Source organism: Lutjanus erythropterus, chromosome 18, assembly GCF_056507025.1.
Source record: "Lutjanus erythropterus isolate fLutEry1 chromosome 18, fLutEry1.hap2, whole genome shotgun sequence".
NCBI lineage: Eukaryota > Metazoa > Chordata > Actinopteri > Lutjaniformes > Lutjanidae > Lutjanus > Lutjanus erythropterus.
Window position 1 is genome coordinate 12,233,616 of NC_139334.1, and position 25,735 is coordinate 12,259,350.

Consider the following 25,735-nt stretch of genomic DNA (forward strand, 5'->3'; position numbering starts at 1 on the left):
CACGCACAGGCACATATGGACCCTCCCTCTCTCCACTGCTTCGGCTTTGCAACTGGCCAAGCAAGAATTATTTCTTAAGACCCCCCCCCCCCCCCCCCTCCAGGAACCCCCACACTTCCTCTGTCCCAGCAGCGCCCTCTTTCCTCCCCCTCTGGTGCTCAGCCACCCCCAGCAGCTGGAGGAGGTGCTCAGTGATGTGTCCCAGCAGAGCCTCTAATGTGGTGACAGGCCAGGGGACCACTGGGCTCCACTAACTGAGGAATGCAGCAGCCCGAGTGGACATATGGATCTACAGAAATGCACCCTGGGAGAAACAGAGAGGCACCAGGTGTCTCTGCTATGCACCAGGACTAGTTAACAATGAACACACACACTGAATGGTACTGTTTTGATGCATTTTAATTAGAAACAGGCACCAAATACAGTTGTGTCCTTTTGGCATGCTTTATTTCTGTTTTCTAACACCACACACATGTTTGCTTCACCTCTGGAAGCATCTGGTGAAGTTTAGCAAACTGCTCTGCAACCCTTTTGGAAAATATACATTTTATAGCAGCGTTACATCATGGTTTCATAACAAGAAGGTACTATGAGATAAATTGTATGCCAAGGGCTTTTAAAATCACAAGGCCATTTGGCTCCCAGACAGTTTTCCATTTCCTTTAACCGTAATGAGGCTAGTTTCTCAGTAACCAAATGCCCCAAAGTCCTCTTATTTTTTAAATAGCTCCTGAATAGTAAGAAGGTGTAACAGTGGTGTTCTGGCCCCTGGGCCAAGTTGGTGAGACTGAGGAGGGGGAGAAAGGGAGAAAGAAAGTCGCTGAAAAAACTAGACTGTGGTACGATGTAGCCTGTTTTTTACAGTCATCTCCTAAGTCACACTTCAATGCTCCATTTAGGTATTAGAAATAAAATCAGTTTCATGTTACGTTTTGTTTTTTAGCGCACACCAAACAGTGGAACTCAAATATCTCTCGTCTCCTATTTCAACAATCTGTGTGACTATTTAAAGCATCACCTCTAGAGCTACAAACATTAATCGATTTGTTGATTGAAAAAAGTAGTTACCAACTATTTTAGAGAGAAAATGTCAAACATCTTTGTGATTTAGGATTATTATTGAAAAATCATTGGTTTTTGGATGTTGGGTGGACAAAAGAAGCAGATTTTAAGACATCAATTAGGGCTCTGGGAAATCATGATGAGCATTTTTTTTTTTTTACTATTTTCAAGGTTTATTTTCAGAAAAGGAGCAAAAAGAGAGCAATCACACTGGAGTGTGCTGTGTCAATTCACAGCAAACTGTAATACAAAGTTGGAGTTTGTCCCACATCCTCTAACAACACCACCCAATGAAACTCCTGCTTCCAGGATAATTGAAATTTTTGCTTGAGCTTCTACTTATAAACTTTGTCTTTACTCACTGCCATTTTCTTGTGAATGCCAGATAGGTATGGCACATGTTCAACTTTTAACAGAGATGAGAAGTAAATAAGATACCTCACCTCTTAGCTACTTCTATTCGCAGCTCTAGAACAACAATGTATGAATTCTTATTTTCCCATTGATTGGGGAAGTGAGTTGCTAGACTCACTTGTCAGAAGTGGAAATTTAATTGCCCCGGGTAAGCAGGCAATCCCTATTGTTGAGCCCTGATTTCATGTACTAAACAATTATTATTGAAAATAATCAGCAGATTAATCAAAATGGAAATAATCATCAGTTGCCACCTTAATCACCTTCAATTTTCTGCCAAACCAGACAAGCAACAGTGACTACCACCCTTCTGACACATGTCACCGTTCGTTTTCCCTGCTGCTCTCTGCATTTCCTTCCATTTATTACCAGTGTAAAGTTGAAGGAAGTGAGTTAACTTAATGTGCTGTCGTTAAAACAAGGCATGAGTTGACCTTTACTCCCACCCAGCTTTTCTCAACTCTCCGTAGCCCCTATTTACTGAGTCTGGGTCCATTTGCGGAGAACAATGGATGGATTATTAACGTGTGGCGGTCCCCCCAGGTTGGACAGGGCAGCAGTGATTAATTTTAAACACTCCTCATCCCAGTAGACTGGACTTATTTGCCATCTATTAGAACTCACAGTAGATGGGGGACTCTCTTTACTGAGGCGCTGCCATTTAGAGGTTCGTGAGAAGAAGTTACGAGAGTGAATGAGTGCTGCTTTCGTGCGTCTGAATATATGCGTGTGTTTTATTAAGCAGGCTGAAATTACCCTGAGAAAAGTCATGATAATAAGACATCCAAGGAGCACGGGGCAATTTGGAAAACCTCAGAGGTATACCAACAACTATTCCTGCTCCACCTCCTTCCCCTCTAAAACCAGGTGGAAATAATATTCCTCTTGCTATGATCCCTCTGTTTCTATCACGGAAATAATGTTACCACCACTACAGCAATCCGTGTTCCTCATCTGTCAGCACACACTGCTGACCCTGTCAGTTCAGGAGGAAACATTCGGAGAGAGGAATGTGTCAGACTTCACCCCTGCAAGAGGAAAGAAAGGAAAGGGCTGTAGCTGTGATAAGTTGTCATAATGGAGGTCAGTCGGTGTTTACTTTAGCAGGGTCATATAATCCCTGAGAGCAACACTCCCCTCATTGACTGACTTTAATGGCCACTCCAATTAGCATTCATGTGGAATTTCAACAAGGCATTGTCTGCCTTCAGTATTTGTCACTTTCAGCTGTATGCTAATGCTGACGTGCACATGAGGAGAATTTTCTTTTTTTTTAATTTCCTTACAGAAAATCGTATTGAATCATACAAATGTCTTCGTGAGTGTGTGTACAATGCTCATTAGTTTGTTTGGGCAGTTGGCTCTGGGAGTGTTTTCAGACCACACACACTCTTCCTGCTGGCTGAATGGATTTGGGTTCAGTTAAATAGAATTCCTTTTGCTCCCGTTAACCTTCACAAAACCCGTGTGGCTACTTACAAAGTGCACATGGAGATGCCAGACTGTCACCATTCAGATGATAATCAACTTTATGCGCTTCCCTGCTCTGACTCGCAGGATTTACCAGACATATGAATACCAGATTTTTGTTTAATTGACAGCTGTTTGGTGTTAAATAAGCATCTGATGATACTGGACACTGTTTAGACTCGACAGTTCAGTTCAGGCTGCTGTGTTACACCCTTGGCCCGAGAAAAACAGTGGACTGAGAAACTGGAAGCAAGCCTGTAGGTGGGGGTGAGGGTCCGCCTCGCTGGAACCTTACAAGTGACCTTACAATAACATTTCAGCTTCACAGTGGGAAGTGTTTGTCTTGCGCAACCCCTCTTTCTAAGCCTCCTTCATTTCTCCAGTCCCGCTCTGTTTTCTCTTTTTCTTTTGAGGAGCCAAGTCATGCAGAAGGACACCCCCCCATCCTCTTCCATTGCCCCCCCCAACTTTTCATTTTGTGCTCCACAGATGTTCACCCAGTCACTTTAGTGAGTGAAATGATGAGAATCCAATTGGTCTCCTCTTTCACCCCTCAACAGGAGAAGCCAGTTTTGTTTTCCTGTAGATTTACTTGTAGATTTATGACTCGGACCGTGAGTCCACAACGAGCTGTAAGCAGGAGGTGCAGGGATCAAAACTTCTTCCACCATTCTTTCTTCTCCCTGCTTCTCCACGTCTTTCCTCTAACATTGGCTCCTTGTTGCATCCTCTGCCCTCTTCTGTAGTAGGACTGGTTGATTCATGATTCATGATTAATGATTCATGATTAGTAGGGATGATTTTTGCAAGGGATGCCCAGATTGATCAGATGCTGATCGTTATCAGCCAGTATTCATAAAAATTATGTGATTGGGATTTTGGGATTAATTCTTTATAGTTGCAGACCGTGAAAACCGGCAGTGATGCAAACATCTTTTCTCAGCTGAGTTGGCGTATTGCATGTTAATTAATTAATTCATTCATTCATTAATCAAAAGGGAACACTTCACCCCCAACATGACTGTGTATTAATTACTCCATTTTTATTGTCACCATGTGAACATAGATATAGTTTTTAAAATAGCAAAACTATATCGAGCCATCAGTTTAAAAACTTACACTGGCATAGTATAATCCAAATCTCATTTGGCACATCCCTAATTTTTGCATCACACATTTTTCTTTTCACTGAAAAAAAAAAAGCATTTGTTGGGGTCTATACCAAAAAACATGTTTTCTTACACCTGGAGAACAAAATTGTTGGCCAGAACATCTATGCACCACTACAGTACTTAATTATAATGCTGTTTTTTCACATTTTTCTTGATCAAAAATTGCAGCTTCTGTAATTGGGTTTTGAGCTACTTTTATGAAAAAAAAACTTCAAAACACGTACCCCTGTGACAACCTTTTGTTGTCTCGGGAAAACATATCTATACCATATTTATGGGATGGTGCTGTCCAGGATATTGCTGAGCAGGTTTGGACAAGTTCAGCAGTTGTTATTGTGATGTTAGTGAATAAAAGGCTGATTTAAACTGCAGAAATATAATCTGGCCCATCGTACTGTATGTACTTGCCACAGCCTGCTTGAATCTGTGCTGTAGCCTCATACTGACTTATCAGAATACCACATCAGGCAGCCAGGAGGTACCTGTTGCATATAACATGATGATGAGCTTCCTCTCTTATTTTTTTTTACCTTTCTGTGCCATCAAGACTTTCATTGTTTTCTGTCTGTTTATGATTTCGGGAAGGAGTTTGGTGAAAGTCATCTTTGTAATCTAATATCAGACTTTCTTTGTCTTTGTTTTTCTTCCTCCTCCTTCTCCTTTCTTTGAGGTTTCCATTAGAATCACTTGCTGTCCTGACACATACTAACACACACCAACCCTGCCATTCTGCAGTTAAAAGGTTGATTGAAAGTTATGGTGGTGGCAACAGCGATGGCTGGCTGAGTCTGAAGAAAGCCGAGCCAAGGGACAGCTGGGATAACAAGCTCTGAATGAGGCCTCCGCTGCCTTCGACACACACCCCTGGACCCTCCTTCCAGTTTCTTCCATCCTCCCCGCCTCAACCCCCCACCTCTTTCAGTTCACCTCCGATGAGCTTCAATGAGACCCCACATGGCTTTGTGGCTTTTTCACTTCCACTTTGTTTTTCATTAGCGATTCTTTAGAGTGACCTTGGAAATTCTATGCGCATTGTCCCCATTGATTGAGCTTATAAAGAGTCTGGTCTGGGCGATTGCCTGTCACAGTACGTCAAAATAGGAGTTTTCATTGCGAGTGGATCGGCTGTCACGATGGAATTTGTTTGCACCCGTTTCCAGCAGCAGCAGTCTCTCTCAACACTGGAGATGAGGCGAGGAGGCAAAGAGGCCCTGATTTTTCATTCAGGGGACGTTGTAATGAATGGAAAAATATGTCCCGGCTTTGACTTGAAGAGTGGAGCGGGACAAGGGAGGAAAAATCATTTCAGGAGCAAGGAGTATAATCTGTCATATTTTATAGCAGGGCTACTGCTGTCCCAGACTGGAATTCTGCGCCATGCAGTGAAACTGATTTGATTTCCTCATGCACTGGGATGTGAGTTTGGACCTTGGATCAGCCTCTAGCCTGCATGTACTTAGAGTTAGAGGCTTGGCAGATGTGGGCACTGCTCCATTCATTCAGTTATTCTGTGTCTAGATTGAATATTAGGTAAAGTGACTGTTATTTTTGTTTATACTTAGCAAAACTAGTAACATGACTCTAGGAATGGCAATGTAGGACCTAGACCCATCAGTTGGTCAGTTGGTCCACCAGTTTGGTCCTGTCTGAATTTTTTCCACAACTATGAGATGGATTTCCATGAAATCCTGTACAGACATTCATGGTTCCCAGTGGATTTGACTTTTCCTGCAGCACCACTTAGAGGTTGACATCTGTGGCTCAGTGTGAAATATCTTGATTGATATTTACTGTCAATCCTATTGGATGGATTTTCATGAAATTTGGTGCATATATTCAGTGTCCCAAGAAATGTCTCAAATCTTGTCAGTAGGCATCAAATTTTATTTACAATTCTTACCTAGAATAAGTATAACTATGTTTAAAAGAGAAAAAAATATAAGCTATATTAACTTAAAAAGAGAGAACTTCATCAATGTGTCCACAGTTGGGATGGGTAGCTTGTAGTACCAGACCTTATTATTGATATATTATGGCTATGTATAGGAAAGATTCTAGCAATACAATACAGATGCTATGATTCAGTATATGGCAAAACCGGTAGAAAGATGATATATTGCTAGTTTTCATCTAATTTTAGGAAAATTGTCATGTTATAAAGAGCACACCACCAACACACCAAAAGTTTACTTTTTCTGTACAATTAGAACAGTGAAGATAGATACCAAAACTGCTATCTAGTGGTTGGTGGGTTAAAGACAGCACAAATTGAACCACTGCCATGAATCTTTGCGTGTATTACAATACTGTGTTTTTGAGAAGTGTTGTTTACTGTTGTTAGTGGAAGTTTACTATAATAAATGCCAAAGAAAGCAGCAAATCCTGACATTTAAGAAGCTGGAAGTTTGACATTTTTGCTTGATTGAAAGAGTAATCAGTGAATTAATCAAAATATTTATCCTACACAATTTTCATTTTATCAGCTAATCTATTCATCAAATAATCATTGCAGCTCTATTTTACATAAATAAAATTTGACTTGACTTTAATAAAAAAAATAGTAGCATGCAAACATTTTAAATTAAGATATTATTGTGAGAATATTATCAATTTGATATTAACATTTACCACAAAGCACTACAGTGCCATAGTACAGCCTTAAAGAGCCACTAGTATGGCTGTAGACTCCTGGTCGTGTTTTTTATTTTAAGACTTTTATACATTTATTGGATAGTTGGCAGTAAGAAATAAGGAAATTCAATGATGTAAAAGAAGCATTTGCAGCAGGACATCTTTTCTCATAATCCTGTGACCTGGTTCCTGTGCAGGTCACCTTTATCTAAGAACTGTACAGATCAGTGTGGACAGTTAATTAACAATGAGAGAGACAGGCAGACTGGCAGACAGGGATGGATAGAGGGCAGTGACCTTTGTACAGCTGAGAAGTAAGGTGAACTGGGAAAGCACTGAACAAATTGTCACTGTGAAAGGGCGAGTACCACATCGTAATGACAGGCTCAACAGCTCTACGATGACAGATTGATTTCAGACAATATTCCTGGATTGTCAAGAGGCCCCATTGCTGTCAGTGAGAGCTTTGCCAGTTCCTCCACCCCCTCCGTCTGTCTAGCCTTGCTTCTCCCCTCTCTGTCTCGTCTCTGTCTCACCCGCCTTTCTCTTTCCCTTACCCACTCCTCTCTACTAGCCTCTCCCTCCCCTCCTGCTCTGGCCTGAATCGCTCCATTCTGCCCAAACACTCCTGCTACATCGCAGTCTGTCATTGGCCCTTTCCTGAAAAGACCTTGTTGACAAAGGCGCTGGTGTAAAGCGCTTCCCAGTGTCATGGAGATTGGCTGTTCGGACTGTACGCCGGTGTAGGGTTCCTGGAGACGGAGAAATGAGGGGAGCTCAGCGCCAGGCTCGGCCATCATCATAATCATCATCATCACGCAGATGTGACCACAACACACACAGAAACACACACACGCTGGTCCGCCGGTGACAGCATGTCTGAGGTTGTTTACAACCTCTGTGCATCTCTGCCAGACAGTTGAACATCAGACCAACTGAGAGCGATGGTGCCTTGGTTTAATAAGACATCTGTATCTCATTCAGTACCTCCAGACTGGACTCCGACTGTGTGAGTGGTACACAATGAGCCAAACACAGGTTGGATAGTTATTTTTTCCCACTGTGGAATGCAGGAAGGTTGATTAAGAGGCATGCAGGGAGTGGCAGGATGCACCTCACTGTTGACTGATGGAGGCCATGAAACAACATAAACAGAGTTCTTGTTATGTGGAGACGATGTCCCAGGCAGCCAAGGTTTATTGTCCAGCATGCATCCTCTGGAGCCACGTTTCCCTATGCTTTTGGTGAAGTAATGTCTCCTTATGTCCCATTGTCATCTGCAGCATATGTACAGTTTATTAGGGCCAGCACCAAATGAAAAATGTTCATAAAACAGAACATCTAAATGTTTCTAATTGAAGTATACATTTCTGATTCAGCTAAACCTCTCTTATGGCTGCTTGTGTTACTAAACAAATTAATGTGTTTTTTTGTCTTGTTTTTTCTAAGATGAAAAAAGGGTTGTGTAGAAAATAGTTTATATTCCTCCAAGTATCCGTACCAAGCCTTGGGTATCAGCACCTTCTCTCTCTCTCTGTTTTTCTTATTTGAATCAATTTTGAGGTCTGAAATGATTACATAATTCATAAGAAAACAAAAGATCAGAACAGTGGAGTCCAGACCTTTTAAATAAAGTTAGTTTGGACATGAGTTGTGTGAAATTTAACCAAACAGTAAGTTTTCCTTCTCACGTTGTACTTTTTTAATTTTGTTATGGGCCTGAAGACATCACAAGAACATGAAAAAAAAGCAATAAATTTAAGAAAAGTTTAGAAGAAAAATGTGCCTTTTTTTCCCTGCTGAGTGACTAAATACTACTCTAATGTAGACACTTTCGCAGTGATGTAATTTCCTGGGGTTATATAGGTTGTCTCAGCATTGCAGTATGAAGTATTAGAGCCATCCACACAACCTTACACTAAGTGATTCACACAACCTTACACTAAGTGTAAGGTTGTGTGAATCTCAAGTCACTGCACAATGGGCAACTTTATGGTCTGAACACGCTTGCTGCTATGCTAGCTGTAGTAACACAACATTGCAAATGAATTCCTGCAGTATGACCAGTTATTTTCCTGATATGTAGCCATATCATAAAGTAAATTTATTGCTACATACAGCAGTAACACAGACATACCGGCGGCAAACAGTTAGTGGCATCAAACGTACTACTCTCATTATTTAGCTGGCTACAAATGAGGCTTAATGTTTACACGGTTTCTCTTGACTGTCCCTCAATATTACAACGTCAGTTCTACATCACCCAGCCTGTGGTAGTTGCCACATCAACTATGCAATGTGCTAACACTGCCTTCAACAGGTAAACCTACGAAACAAACAGTAAAACAATATGGCAAAACTTGCATCTTCCAAGTTTGAAGTCGGGTCACGGACAGCTGGTATTGAGTCATCACTGAGCTTAAACTGTTACCAGCCCTTGTATTGCTTGTCAAATTTTTGAAGCATTGATTCATTGATTTGACACACACTGAAGTGTAAACAAGGGGCCTAGCCTCATGAAAAAAAAAACATGAATATAACAGTTGTTGTGGTTTTCTACCATCCCCTGCGGCTGGCTTGTCAACAGCATAGTATTTCAAAATTGCAGTTATTGCCTTTAGTTACCTCCCCTTAAGTAAGGGCTTTAATCTTTAACATCCTTTGTTGTCTGTGGCATGAGGGATGCAGTATAGCGACATGCAGATAAATCAGTCGTTTTGCCTCTAAACTTTCATATCTCTGTGTGTGTTTGTGTGACAGAATAAGAGACAATACACAGAGCAGCCAAACATGTGTGAGCCTTCACATAATGTCCCTTTCGGTGCCAAGTGGTCGGCCCATCTCCAAACATATTAGACAGACAGTAATAAACAGGTGCTTGTTGGTGCCCTGCTCTGTATTGGAGTGAGAGAGAGGTCTGTTTGAGTGTGTCATGTGGCTGAGGCTGAGCTCGGGCCAGGGAGTGGGGTGTGAGATTGTTGGGATTCCTGGTTACTGCCGCCTGGGCCCACCTAATCCCCCTTCACTCCCCCATGCAGCCCTCCTCTCCTTATGAGTTGTGTGTTAAAGGAGGCCTCTCTGCCATCTTAGCCTCTGCTCCCTGCCACTCTCTAAATCAGCCCTCCTCTCTTTAACCCTCACCCTATGTTTCTCTCCTTGGCTTGTTTTTTTTTTATTTCTCTCCCCTTCTCTGACCTGTCTTTCTCTGTCTGTCTCTGTCTGTCACTCTATCTGGCCTTTCTCTCTCCTCTCAGCCTCCCTGCTGTTGCCTCTCCCCTGATAAGTGGCCCTAAGCACACACTCAGCCCCTGTGTGTGCACCGGGCCTTAGCCTAATGGAGTGAGATAAAGCGACTAGAGTGCCACTCACTGTGCGCTCTTTATGACAGGACCAGTGAATTACTGGCTCACATCTGCATGAAAAGTTATGCTACTGAAGTAGTGTGTTCTTTTTCTCTACTTACAAAGAACTGTTAAGGAAAAAGTATCCTCAACTTCAACTTTCAACTTTATTTGTGCCCAAAGGGAAATTGGTTTTGCAGCAAGACAGATATAGACCAAAAAAAAGCCTCAGATTTGTGGTGGTGGGGCTGTGGGGGTGGGATGGGTGGTTGGCACTGAATGTTGTGGGATCAGAAAAACATCAGTGGTCTTGGGTTGACCTTACAATCAAAGAATACAAACAAAGATAATCTTAATTTGTATCAATTTTTACCATTCCCTCAGAAACAGAATGACTTAACAGGCTCGTGTGAAAATCCTGTGTTTGACCCATGCATCTACCTCGCTGTCCTCCCAGTACAGACTTAGTTGCCTTTTCTACTGTCTGTCCTTTGTTTACTGTTAGTTATTTTAACCTAAACCATGACCTATTTCTAAACCTAAACAATATTTTTTGTGCCTAAACCTAACCAAATTGAATTGTGACACATAGCGATATGCAGGTGAAAACAGTGCACCCAAGAACAAGCTCCATTTTTATTGTGTATTAGTGACTATGTCACCCACTGCAACAGTATGTCTCTTAAATGTAATACTTGCAGCATAAGTAGCATTCAGTGTTGGTCTTGAGGTTTTTGATACACAGAATGCAGGCCATCCTTACCATTTAAAAAACACAGAAAAGTAGGCATCCTAGTAGCTCAGTTAGTAGAGCGTGCACCATATACTGAGGTCCAGAGTCTTTTGCAACAGCCCTGGTTCGATTCTAGCTTGTGACCCTTTGCTGCGTGTTGTTCTATCTCTAAAGGCACAAAAAGGCAAAAATTTACAAAATGGGTAGAGAAGAAGAATTATCTCAACTTCCACTCACCCAAGTCAAAACCAATGCTGTACCAGATTTTTTTTAGCAGAGGATAAAAGAGTTCTTAAAAGGTTATATTAATAATAATAACCCAGAATGGTGGCATCTTTTAAAAGAAAATACCCAACTTTCTGCACAGTGGTAGACCAGGTAAAACACTGGAAAAGCAGGTAATGAACTGTTCCAGTAATAAGACAACATGGCCACTCCAAAAACATTATATGAAAGGACTCTATTAAGTCAAGTTAAGGACTTTCCATAAGGACGGTACTTTTCCAGGCTTGTGGAAGTATGGAAAAGTATGGAGTCCTTATGGGAAATCCCTTAACTGACTTAAAAGGGGCTTTTCATATAATCAAAGTATCAACAAGTTATAAAAACTGAGGATTTCTCCCAGGAGATTGTTAGGTGAGGCAGTGTGCCACCTGGATCGTGATGTAACTTGTCTTGTGATCAATTTATTTAATAGATAATGGCCTAAGCAGTAAAATATATTTGCTTTTTCTTGAAGGTTAATGTATACAATTATCTGCCCAGTTTACTGACAAACAAATATTTATATCCAACTGATTTATTTTGGGGGAGCCTGGATTTGTGTTGCACTGTATCTAAAGATAACAGTAAGGAGTCTACAAAAACACATGCACACACACACTGCTTTTCTGCAACAGAGGCAGCTGGGGCTGGGAGAAGGCAGTCAAGTTTAATGAAATATAGCAGCTTAGAGTTCAAAGGCTCCACAGTAGGGCCTGTTAAGGGTAGGCCGCGTGATGGAGATGTTTCCAGAAGCTTTATGACGCTGGAGTAATTTCTCTCTGTTTCTTTCCTGTTCTTTTGATGAGGGGTCGGCAGGAGCCCGTTGTTCTGGAGCCATTTACAAAGGAAGCAGATGCGGATTCACTTATTCCATCATCTATTGCTTTAATCAGATAGATCGACTGGAGCATCTTATTCTCTTTACCCCTTTCTTTTTATTCCACCCCTCCTGCTGTTTCTCTAGTCCCTCATGTCACCCAATAGCTCCTCCTGTACCATTCCCACCACTGAAGCAGTTGCTATTCAGCCCACATCAGATGGTGCCGAAGAAAGAGCCATTGTCCGGGCCGGTCTTACCCCGCTCTTATCTATTGATTGGAAAGCCGAGAGGAGAAAATAACAGGTATTGATTACCACACTGGGTGAAGTTGCTGGGCAGGACGTCTGGAGGGGTAAGAAAAGACGGCATTCTTCATCCTCGGCTGCCCCGCTGCTGTCAGAACAGTCTCCACGGCCACTCCACATATCCAGACCCCTTTCACCTTGCCCTCCCTCCTTCACCTCACCTCCTTTCTTGAGTTGCCAAGGTGGCTCTCTCCCCTCTCTTTCTCCCTCACTATTTTATGCCGATTTTTATCTCAGCTTGTGAAATGTATAGCTGAGCGGAGCAGCAGGCCCTGCACAGAAGCTCTGGCCTTTCACACACACCTTTCGCCTTCACTCAGCCCCTCCAGTGTCAAGTAAAGTCACCAATTCTGGATTCGGTTTCTAGCTTTCATGTTGATTTTTTTTTCTGCATTTTCCTTCTCATGTCTCTTTGAACTCGACTTACTTTTTTTTAACATCCATTATGTTATATTTTTATCTCTGCCAACCGTAAGCTTGGAGAAGGTCATGCAATGGGTCGTGTGAGTGACCAGTGGGGCTGGTTTGTCCACACCAAATCCTGCATACCACTAGACCCACCAGCCTAATATTTTTTTGTGCACATGTATGACTATATGGGCAATGACTTTTCGTGGTTGCACTGATTCACAATTTTTGAAAAACATATATATAACTAGGGATTCCACAATTTCAATATTAAATCGGAAATTGGAATAATAAATATCAAGAGTTGGGTCATCGAGTTGGAGATGTGTCCACTTCTTTGATTGCCCCCCACTGTCCATCATGACTACGGTTATCTAGCGGCTAGTTCAATGTTTCTATTGGAAACATTTATCTGTACTACATAGTGTTGCACACATCTCTGCTGTGAAGCATGCAAGAGGATGCTGTAGTAAAACTGCATGAACAGGGACCTTTCATTTCTCTTTGACAGCAAACAAAATTCATGGCCTTTCAGTAACCGTTCTTATATGATTATCTAGCGACATTATGGCTGACTTAAGTAACTTCCCGACTCCTTATAGCTTGAAGCAATTTTCTGTGACTGCAGCACCGGGAATTTGAAAGAAATATTTCAAAATGTAAATGACAGTTGACAGTGCATAAAGCTAAAATTGTGAGACCAGAATCGGAACCTTAAAATTGAAAGACAAATCGAATCATAGATTTGAAGAACCGTGAAACCTCTATCAGGGGCTTGTAAATGTAGCAACTCACTTTCCCAACAGGACAAGATGTAAAAAAGGAATGAAACAATTAAACTATTTTGAGTATTGTTAATCATCTAAGTAATTTTTCATACAAAAATGATTTTTCTCTGTTTATTATCATATTAAACTGAATATCTTTGATTATGGACTGACAAAACAAGAAATTTCAAGACATCACCTTGGACTTGAACTGGACATTTTTCACTATTTTCTAACCATTTGCAGACATTGCAGCCCTAGATAAAACATGACAATTAAATTAAGTCTTAGTTGTGATTTGATAACCATCAATAAAGTAGCCAGTTTGTACAAGGACAAGTAAAAATTGACTTTGGGCAAGTAGATTTTTGACTCAACTTGCCCAAAGTGAAAAAAAGATATTAATGTTGAACCCTGTAACCTATACCAACTGCTGACTCCTCACTCCTCATAACTGGCTATCAGGGGCTGCAATTTATCAACAACTGCTAGCCTACTAGTGTTGGGGAGTAAATAGTTGCATGTAACTAGTTACATACAATTCCATTTAAAAAAATACATGTAATTGTAATCGATTACATTTACTGAGAAAAAAAGTATATATTATTAAATTGCATTTACTATTCAAAATGTTGCTGATTACACAGGGGTTACATCCAGATCTTCTTTTACGTTTTATCCCTTGAACTCAATTTACCTTTTCCCATCCATTTTGTTATATTTTTGTATTACACAAGTGCTCCTGAGGTTTTAAGAGATGCATGATAGAGTATTTCCCTGGAAGCAGGGGCTCCATTAAACTTCCTCTCTTATGTTCAAGGTCTGTCTGCTCTTGTACGGTCTGCTGAGCTAACACAGTGCTGCTGAGTAGGAGGAAGCATTCTCTTGCTTCTATCTGTCTCTTATCCTTTAAGTAAATACTGCATATTGAAGACACATTCCCTCAGATCAGTGTTTATCTTAGTAATGAATCACTACAGTCTGGCAGCGAAAAAAAAAAAGCCTTTTGATGCAGAAGAAATTCTTGCAGTTGGCTTGAGATTAAGGACCAAATCCTTTTTATTAGAAGATGTTTACAGTGTTGCTGGAATAACTATATCCTGTATTGGGCAGACAGTGTTGCGTGCATTATCAGGTTGTTCTCATTGCGGTTGGTTAAGTTCCAGGTGTTCGCTATTGGAGTGGCTGTCAGCAGCTAAGCCAACCCTTTTATTGACATGTTTGCAATGGTGAGAAAGACCAAAGCAAACTTTGTATGGGATGAAAATTACATGTACACATCATTACAAATCCACAGGTGTTTTGTAAAAGAGAAAATAAATGAGGAGAGAGGTACCAGCACATCTGAACATCGCTCAGGTCTGGCAGCCTTTGTAGTTTGTCATTTTTTTTCTCATTCTGTGTTCTTCTTTCCTAACATATTTCCCTCTGTGGATGCCTGCATGTCAGATCAACAGTTCATTAACCCGCTCACAAGGTTTCGTTAAAATGGCTATATTTAGTTTGAATCACAAGAATGCCTCTTATTGAATGTGCCCCTTTCTCTTAAAATAATCCATCACCAAATTGAGCAAAGAAAAACAGAGCTAATTCTGAGAGTCGCCAGGCCTCCTCCTCCTCTTCCTGCACTATGAAAGATTCCATTCACACATGGGGCTCGGCTATAATAAGGAGCGCCGTACCAATGCTGCTGCAATACGGGAAAGCCCATATGGTCATGTGTATCATTTTCCATTTAGAGAGCAGCTAACAATTCTAACAATTTGAGTAAACACTCAGCAGTTTGTCAGAAATCTGGCAAATTCCCATTCATCACAGCCTCTGTAGAGGACCATAATGCTTAGTTCAGCAACCCAGAGGGAGTCTCCCCAGACTGGAGCTAAAACAGCAGAAAGAAGTGCAGCTATAGTGAATTTCACCTCCAGCATGGTGTGATTATATGTTCCATTTGTACATCTTGAACTATGTATCTCACAATCAAGTAGATAAGGCAATAATTTCCCCCTTTCTGAGATGTTTTTTTTTCCAGAGGCCCTCTGTGTGGTAGTTTCAAACCATTGAGCTCCAAGGTTAGAAAACCTGTCCTTGAGAGGGAGGAGGCAGTGAAGGAGGAGAGTCCCTATTGAAGAAAGGATGGTGGTCATGCACACAGCACAAATACTTATCAAGTTATTCAGACGATGTCCTTGATTTCAACACTTCTTCATGCCTTATTTTTCAAAAGAACTTCAAAAGGTTTTTTTTTTTAAGAGCGGAGATGGAGGGAGGAAATCATTTGTTGCACATTCCTTGCACTTGGAGCACCAGCCAAAGCTCCCTAGTTTGTTAAGCCAAAAAGCTCAGGAACTGATGTTGTCCTGAATAACACAGAGTTCAAGATTACTTAGACTTTTATTACAATTAAGGAATAGTTAGACAGTTAAGGAAATTGACTTTGGTTTGTGTTTGTTTTTGTTTTTCCCAAGAGTTGGCAGGGATGAGAATTTTGACCATTTTGACCATATTAGGCTCCAGCCAGCAGCTTTTTAACTTACCTTAGGACGAAAGGTAAGGCCAATGTTCTCTGTCAGAAATTCTTGTTGGTTGGTCAAATAATTTCAGAAATTCCCTCTTCCCACACATTTCTGCCATCGGAAATAGATGATCCGACATTTACACCCACCCAGCACCATGATTGGCCAACTGAGGTGTGAGGTAAGAAAGAAGCCAGGTGTTGAGCTTCTTTCTTTAACTCTTGTTTCATTCATTCAGCACAACTATTTCTGTCACTTTTCAGGGGAACACCACTTCTTTCGAGAGATTAACCTTATTAGTCTATTTTTTAACCTATAAAGTTCAGTAATTAATACATTGTATCTCGTTTGCTTAGCCCACTCAAAAAATGAGAATTTTAAAGTCATATACAGTATTGTGTTTTTTTACGGTGGGGTTATATGCTGGTGAGGGGTTTGTGTTACTCTTTAGACAGTGTTTCCACCATTGACATAAATAAAGATGGACATCTTCCCTTTATAAAAATGAGGCCAGAATATTCCAGATATGAGCACTGCTATCTTGAGCTGGTGACGTTATTTGCAGCCTTATATTTAGTTTACAGACATGAGACCAAGGTACCAATCTTCTCAACTAACTCTCGACAAGAAAACAAACAAGCAAATTTCCCAAAAATGTTGAATATGCCTTTAAATGATTAACAGTAGTACCATAGCACAATGAGATAAGCATCTTTAGGTATACAACGGTCAACTAAATTTAGGGAATCAAGCCAAAGTTTCACTGCACCTCCAACACAAGCATATTAATAAGAAGATTAAATGTAAAGTAGGATCCTCTATGTGAAGATTTAGTGTGTTACAAGTGATGAATGTTCTGCAAAAAATATTGCAGAGAGGGTTTGCAATGTGACCCTTGTATATTTTTATGAATGGAAAAGAGCATTCAGATGTTCCCCTGTCTCTTTTTATTTTTAAGAATATAACTCTCGAGAATGTCCTTCCAGCTTTCAGAAATCTTTGTTTGACAGCATTAGTACCTGGGCTGGGTCAATGTGTTTTGACACATTACTTCAGCTGAACCTTTGACATGAATCAGACCTTGTTTTTGTATGTCAGTCCTCTCTGTTAATCCAGAAGCAACACATGGTTGAGTGGCTTGCAGGACCATAAGTTAGAGGAGATAACTGAAGTCTATTTGTTCAAGATTTGGCAGAAATGTATTTATGTTTTTACAAGGCGGTTCAGTCTTTTGGGAACGACTCAGTCCATGTGTGCTCCCGCAGCAGCACCAGGCCAATGCTGTGACCTGCTCCTAAAGCAGAGTATGCAGAGTAAGAAACTAAACAGTGAGTGCCTCTGTTCTGCCTTTCCTGGTAGCAGAGGAGTGAGATATGGGCCAGCTGACAACAGCCAAAAAAGCTGTGGTCGCTTTTTCTCCACAGACATAAACAATGACACTTCCAATTTCCTGTGCATGCTGTGGACCAGGGAAGGCCATCCACAGAGAGGAAGGAAAACTCTGTATGTGTGTGTTCATGCATGAATGAGAAAGACGTAGAAGCAAAAAAGGAAGGAGGTTTTCATTGGTTTTATGCTCACAAGTTTTACTTTTTTCTGCAGACTTTTGTGGCATGACTTATAAACCTTTTTAAAAATAAAAGATGATTTTATCATCAGAGGCCACTGACCTGGCTGTCCAGATGTAGTATTTGCAGCTAAGGTAGTACATCTGTTAGCAACATGATGGATAAAACAGCCAGATGTAGTTACCTGTGTCACCTTCCCCCCACTGTAGCCCCATCAGTATAATGAACTTCTTGTTTACCATATGTGTGAAATGCACCAAAGGAATGTGACTCTGTGTGTGTGTTTGAGCGTGTGTGTATGTGTTTGGGAGAGGCTATGTGTACTTACCCTCCCCATTGTTTTTACTGCTACCAGACCGGCCATTTGTTCTGAGGCACAGACTGTGCTCTGTGTACTTTTGGGGGCTGTTGCAGCTATAGGGTTTGGTTGCATTTCCTCCTCCTCTTTCGTTCCCCCCAATCTCCTGTTTCTCTCAAGTGTCTACTCTGCTCAGTGCCCAGTAATTCAGGGTTTTGTTTAGTTTTTGGTGGTGGTGGGGGGTTAGTTGAACGCCTGGTGCTGTGCGAGCAGTGGAGCAGGTCTCCTAACACCATCACAGGGTGTTTTGGCCCGCTCCACTTCACCAGATCTGAGGGAGCAGACCTGAGCCAATTAAGAGCAGGGAGAACAGGCTGCTGTCCGTCTCACTGCGACCCGCCCCCCTCATCGCTTTGATCTCTTGCACGCTACGCAAAACCAGAGCCAGAACACTTTACCCTCTCTGTGCAGGCAGTGGACGACAGGGCTTGTCCAATTATTACAATCTGGTTTCAACATTTCTGGCTAATCAGACAAAAAGATGACAAATTACCTCTATTTCATTCCATCTGCCCACATCTCAGCTGTTTTTAGGGCTGTTTTTGGTCGGAGAAATCAGGATTTAGACATTTGTTTTGCTGATTCTAGCACACTTCTGTTATCTAAGCTGCCTACACTGATGTTTTAAAAATGGTTGGCTATATTTTTTTAATTGTTGGAGAAGGAGGGTCCTCTCTGATTATACTTAAAAACTAAAACTTACAATCACAATTATCCTGCACTTTATGTGTTTTTTTAATTTGTTCAATCACTTATTTCATAAAGTAATTTTTCCACTTAAGCATCTAAATTATGCAACCCATTGCATCTTAATAAGTGAGGTGAGCCTCCACCAATTTCCACATTTGCAAATATTTGGTGGTTTTCAATGGACGTTTGACTGTATTGTGGTCCAGATCAGTAGTTCCCCAAACTGGGGATAAGAATTTCCCAAAGCAGTTGCAAGACGATTAACTAGAGAGGAAAGGAGAAAAAAAAGTCATTCTTGACTTTGGAAACAGCTGTTGGCAAAACTATCTCACCATAAAGTCCATTCAGAAGCTAATCTGGGGGCTTTCAATCGAATGACACAATCTTCACTAGCAGATGTGAAAAATGTACGTCTGATGAATTTCTATTCCTAACACTTTAAGGACTAGGCTTAAAAGTTTAGATTAAAGCTCAAGAACGGCTACTGAATAGAGTTTGTGAGGAGATTGTTTTGGCAACTACAAAAAATATATTTCTACCACAAATTATATTTATTTTTCTTAAGAATTTGTCCTACTATTTCCTCCTTTCCTGCTCCTTTAATTTGTGAACTTCTTTAAATTCCACCTCTAAAGATGATTAACACCTAAAAAAATTGAAGGGGAAAAAATCACTAGCGATCAAACCTGTCACAACTGGAGGAGGTATGAAACTTGTGAAGAGGGGTTGCAAGTAAACATTGCATTGTTTAAAAGGGTCATAGGTAAAAAATGCTGTGAATCCCTGGTCTAGATGATGTTTCATTGTCTGTTTTATCCTGACGAGAATAGAATTATGGGGAATCGCTGTATAGTTTTCATGTTTTTGAAACCAGAAACCCATTTTCAAAGTTACTGCGGGCTGCAGATTCAAGCACGTAATTTGTTTTCGTCTCGAAAAACCATATTAAGTTTTTCAAAAATTGGTTGCACATTCATCCCCAATATTGTTTTGTGTGTTCTCAGGACCTCCACGGGTATCTGAGAAGGTTGCTCACAGGCAGTCGGCCCGGCTCGGGAGCGCCATCAAACTGCCATGTCCCGTGGAAGGAGACCCTCCTCCCCTCATAATGTGGACCAAAGACGGGCGCAACATTCACAGTGGCTGGATCCGTTTCCGCATCCTCCGCATGGGCCTGAAGATCAAGGAGGTGGAGGCAGATGACACAGGGACCTACATCTGCAAAGCCACCAATGGCTTTGGTAGCGTTAACGTCAACTATACCCTCATCGTCATCGGTGAGTGCAAATGGAGGTGTCTGTATTACATTAGATAGTTTGTATAACCTGTTGCTCTACAGATTTAAGAGATTAGATCATAGAGAATTGTAAAATGTGTCACTCTTGTTAAAAACTCAAGTTCAGCATCTATAAAACATGAAGTCACCTGTGTGGTAACTAAAACCAGAGATCGTGGCAGTGAGTCAGTCTCCTCATTTGTACAATCAGCGAATCATCTCCCGCTATGGTGTTTTGAAGCCATATTTTCCTGCAGTCAAAAATCTCACCACAGTTCAAATGTTAAAAGACAGCATCACTCACAGAGGTCGAGGTCTAAAACAAGTGGATTTATGGAGGTTTAGTGGTTGATCCCCTCATCTATTGTATGTGTTACAGCCCCTACCTCGCTGCCCAAAGTCAACAGCGGCATGGGATATTGTTTCATACCCCTTCATCCTCTGTGACTCAATTGGATCTCCAGCTCTTCCTTTTCCTTAGGCTATACTGTGCAGAGGCAGGAGGTCTGCAGCTCTGCAATAAGAAACACATTCAGTGTAATAGTGCCGGTTTGTCTTCAGACTCTCACACAGCTCTTGAATGGGGCCTGGAGGATTAAGCCCAGTCTGACCGAGTGTGTTACTCTGTGCGTGTGCATACAGTGCATTTCCTCTGCGCGAGAGCAGAGCATGATGAATGAGCGGAGTGAAGCGTGAAGGCTGTGTTTAGTCTAATTACTCTAAGATGCCTAATTAGGGCCAGAGCCTGTGCTCTCTCTCTCTACTGCAGGAGGAGCTGGTCTTCTGACAGCTGGGCTTCAGAAGAAGAGCCATAATCAGGCAGATGTGGAAAACACAGAGCACTTCAGAAAACGGTGCTTTTTGTTGTAAATCAAGCTCATGAGTTGGGAATAGACAAAACCAAAGTTTATTTTAGGGTCCCCCTCAATAAGAAGTTGCCAGTGACTTCAAAGAGAGGGTGTCTGCTGATTGTGCTAAAATGAAAGGTTGGAGATTGAGGCGCCAAGCCAACTGTAATGTCAAGGTTCATACTACAGTTGTGTTATATAGTATCAAAGTCAGACTTGGTTCTGTCTGTCTGCATTGTACTTAAGAGGGCACTCTGAGTTTTTACATACAATGATCACTTTGTTGTGGAATATATTCAGAATCAATCATGTGATGGATAACAAGCACCATGTCATTTTAGGTTTGTGTCAAGGCTTTGTTGACTGGATACTGTCACAATCCCTGGTGCATTTTGATGTGTCTTTTTTTCCACTGGAGAAAGTATATGTAGATTCTTTCAAGTGGGGAGTGGAGTCAGTGTGAATAGAAACAAAAAAACAGCAAAATATATTGGTGGATAATTTTATTTAAACTCAAACATTCATTGATTCATTGTCCATAACCACTTATGCTTGAAGGGTCGCGAGGGGGCTGGAGCCTATCCCAGCTGACATTGGGCGAGAGGCGGGGTATACCCTGGACAAGTAGTCAGTTCATCACAGGGCTGACACATAGAGACAAACAACCGTTCACTCACATTCACACCTATTGGAAATTTAGAGTCACCAGTTAGCCTATTATGCTGCATGTCTCTGTACTGTGGGAGGAAGCCGGAGTACCCAGAGAGAACCCACGTGGACACCACTGCACCACCATGCCACCCTAAACTCAAACAATTAAGGATTTTATTTTTTTGCATTTAAGTTTTAGTGGATTTAAAGGAAGGATTCTACCTGGCAGCATAATTTTAGAGTGGCAAACAGGGCTGCCACTTTCATTGTCAATTAATCTGTTAGTTACTTTCTCAATTAATTGATTAGTTGTTTGGTCTATAAAATGTCAGGAAATGGTGAAAAATGTCAATCAGTGTTTCCCAAAGCCCAAGATGAAGTGATATCTTGTTTTGTTCATCTTTTGTTTGTATTAATTTTTCTCTCATAGAGGACTAATGAAACTAAAAAATATTCACATTTAAAAAGCTGAAATCAGAGAATTTCGATTTTTCTTTCTTTCTTATTACTCAAATCAATTTATCAATAAGCGAAATAGTTGCCAATTAATTTAATAGTGGAAGCTAATTAATTAATCATTTAATTGTTGCAGCTCTAGTTAGAAGATAAGACATTATTATGAGACATGATGTAGAAAATAAATAAATTAAAACTGGGGTAGGCAGTTTATTTTGGGCATCATTGGGGGAAGGTTCCATAATAACCTTTCAGCCTACTGTAACTTAAGTAGTCTGAGAGAAAACTAGACTTCTTCACCTCCTCTTAGCTCTGTTTTCAGGCTTTAGATAATCTAGCTATGATGAGAGAGTTTGGCCAACCATGATAATGTTATGAAGAGTGCTGTCTAGACCTGCTGTACATGAAAAGTTCCCTGAGACATCCTCTGATTTGGCACTATATAAATAAAAATAATTTGACTTCTGCTGCCATTCGAACTTGTTGGTTTGGTTGGAGGGGCTTAGCAGAGTGATAAGAAGCAGCAGAGTAAGACGTGCAAGGTTTTGCTTTTTCAGGAGAACATTTGTGTGTGTTGGCTATTGGAAATTCACAGTTGAAAGATCTGAAATAACCGAATTGTTGAAAGGGTTGTGGTTGAGTTAACATACAAATACTGAAATAAACTGAACTAGCAGTTAAAGTGAAAATGCCAAAAGAAATTGAATATGTCACACTGGCCATACACATATATTCAAATGCACAATCCAGTAGTTACAGACAGTACAAAGTCTGGGAGGGGTTACGCTTATTTCCTCTATAATTTGCCAGGTATTTTTCTCATTTGTGAGTATGATTCTCCACCTGCATGCACGTTGAATTTATTTTAGGATTGTAAATACTGATTTAAAGCTTGCAGATATAAGATGATTATTTTGATAAACTAAAGCCAACTTACACTCACTCACACAGGACACACGCAATTTGCCTGTTCATCTTGGTGATAGATAACTTTTTCCCTGTGGTGTGTATGTGACAGATAATTTGTCTGCTTTGGCTTCTGCTGCAGTGCGACTGAGTGAGAATGAAGACTTCAATGAAAACAGTTAAAGACTGCTGTGATGAAGCTGGCAGGGATTACTGCCAGGAGATCAGTTCAACCTGACTGCATGCGTTGCTCTACTCCCACTCGGTGATTACGTTAGGAAAAAAATACCATTGGAAGTTCAAGAAGTCTTTCTTGGAAGCATATTTCCATGAGATTTTTATCAGGAGTGTTTTTGCCCTTTATGGAGTTACCTAGAGACTTCCTGGCCTGACTGTTAATCCTGATCTGGTTTGTTCGATTTCCGACTTGTCGTGTGTTGGTGGCAAGTGCGTGACAAACTGACTCTAGATACTGCCCCCCCCCACCCCCCCCCCCCCCCCTTTCTGCTCTCTTGTCCGTCATCGCATTAAGCACTGGCAGACCATCACTACAGCGTTTGTTTTTATATGTAATTGTTCCATCAGAGCTGTATTGCATTCTGGGTGCTTTTTTGCCACAAAGATTAGGGGGCCTCATTGTCAAAATACTTCCAGGATTGAAGTCAGCTTAATAGTCCACAATTATCATGAGCAACACTTTCCATTAAGGTTGAATCACGTAATTGTTCGCCATTTTAATTCAGTTGCATGCAGTTAACTGTAGTGACCTGCTGGGAGGCCTATTATGTTGCTCAAAAAGATCAGAGGGGAGATTATTTATTTGAGATACTGTAAATGAGGGGTAGCTCCCAGCATTGCTCCACATACAGTATCCATCATGTCAGTTTATTATTTTTACTGGATCACAGGGGGAAAAAAGCAAGAGAAGCAACTGCAGTCGGTTATAGTGCTGGTCAAGGGAAAAGGGTCGATGAAATCCTGGCAGCTGTTCAAGTTCAAGGCCTGATGTGGAGAGTATAACTTTAAACATCGCCTGAGACCAGGCAGAGAAGCCAAGCAGAAGAAAAACAGTAAGATAAAGAGACAGAGAAGACACGGGGTGAGATTAGAGGTAAGAGAGTGAGGGGGTTTGCAGGGTGATGTAAGGCGGAGGGGGGGGGTTCCACCATGGCTGTAGAGATCCTCCCATCTGCCAGCGGACAGCCTGTCCTCCCCTGAGCTATCTGAAGAATCTGGTCAGTCAGTGCAACATGGCGCCTCCTCAATCCCTCCAGCTGGCTGTTTGGGCCCTGTTTGGGGTGGTCTCTTGACAACTGGCCCCCATCACCTCCCAGCACCCTCACTAGGATAGCTCGATGCATACAGCAACCTCTCTGTCCTCAGCTGCTCAGGCTACAGCAGGCTTCATTTTAGCATTAACATGGGATTGTCATATTAACATTTACAGGATTGGATTTTAATGTTTATGTCTGCACAGATAATATATTACAGGGCTAATACAGGCCTGGCAGTGCTCGTTATGTCTACATGGAGATGTTGGCCCTCACCGCACATTTTTCATCTCGCTTCTCTCTGGAGACGTTGTCAGGCCAACTGTTGGATAAACTCCCCCTGTGTGTGACTGATCACATGTGGTAGCTGTTTGGAGATTTCCAGAGTGTGATGCAAGGCCACTGTGCATAACTTTCCCTGGACATTACAATGTCCCCAGCAACATCTGGAGCTCATTGTGACCTCAAATCATCAGGCCTTTTCCTGCGATTCAGCTGGCACAAGAGGCCACAGGAGAGAGAGTGTAGTGACCTGTTTCCTGTGGCTAGATTTGTGAATGAAATGGGAGGGGATGGCGTCAGACCCTAAACACTGTAGCAAGACCATGAATGAATTTAAATTGTGTGGAAGGAGGCTGATTGCATTTTAAACTAGAAGAGGTCACTCAGTATAGTGTAGATCTGCCCCAGGCAAACCTAAAAAAATATTTGGATGTAAACCCTTTGTAATTACCAACATATTGATTAGTTGCTATAATTGAATTCCATGCTTGTTCTTAGTAACTGTAACAGATTAGAAAATATGTAACTAGTTACATGTAAGTAGTTACTCTCCAGCACAGCCAGTATCCTGTTAGACTATTTGTGTGAAATTTTGTCATGTTTGTGAGGTCACAGTGACATTTGACAACCAAAATCTAATCAGTTCATCTTTGAGTCCAAGCGAGAAATTCCCTCCAAGCATTTCGAGATATCACGTTCACAAGAGTGGAATGGATGTGAGTTTACAGTGGCCATTGACCTTTAACCACCAAAATCCAATCAGTTCATCCCTGAGTCCAAGTGGACATTTATGCCAAGTTTATAGAAATTCCCTTAAGACGCTCTTGAAATATCACATCCAGAAGAACGGGGAGAACTTGAGGTCACAGTGACCAACATAACGCCTCACATATACATACAAGCAATCACATGATCCCCAGCAATTTGATACTTTTCTTGGAGCATTTACTTGCATATGCATACACTTGAATCATGACTTTTGTAATTGAATTTCCATTTGCACAACTAACCTTTTGATTTCATAGTTATAAAGTATAAGAATTTCTGTTTGATCACTGATTCCATAATAAGTTGCAGCTTTTACTTACTCTCCAGTACACAGGCTTTAGAGGCCTTGATTATTTTACTTTTCAGTCTTCCAAAAATAACAATCATATGGCAGCCATACTTACCCCTGTCTGCAGTCTAGTGAGCCAACATTGTGTAAAGACAATAGTGGCGAGGGATAGCTTTAGCAGGACAGACGTATAAAGGGCGCCATTGTTCCCTAGAATCGCCAAAAAGTAGAGAGGAAATAGATTCAGGAAAAAAAAAGTCAAAAAGAAAACCCCGGCAGTGTGGGACCATGTTCTGTTTGGATTGGGAGGTTCAGGAATCGGGAGGAATGTGGAGAGCCCAAGTGAGCAACAGAGAAATATTTCTTCCAGTGGAGGCTGTTTTTTAAAGGAATGGGTTATTATAGTTGGCCAGTTAAACCCCTTCAAATAGCCATGACATCATGGCTGGGCCTGGTGCTGCAGGGGACAAAC

The 25,735-nt window shown here is 41.3% G+C and overlaps 1 protein-coding gene across 1 annotated transcript in view; it reads left to right on the plus strand.

The window, feature by feature from the left end:
• Nucleotides 1-25,735, plus strand: part of LOC146310736 (fibroblast growth factor receptor-like 1) — a 38,012-nt gene that overhangs the window by 5,421 nt on the left and 6,856 nt on the right. The window contains exon 3 of the mRNA XM_084742751.1: nt 19,521-19,793. Within this exon, the coding sequence (XP_084598877.1) occupies nt 19,521-19,793 (273 nt within the window). The remainder of the gene's footprint in view (nt 1-19,520; nt 19,794-25,735) is intronic.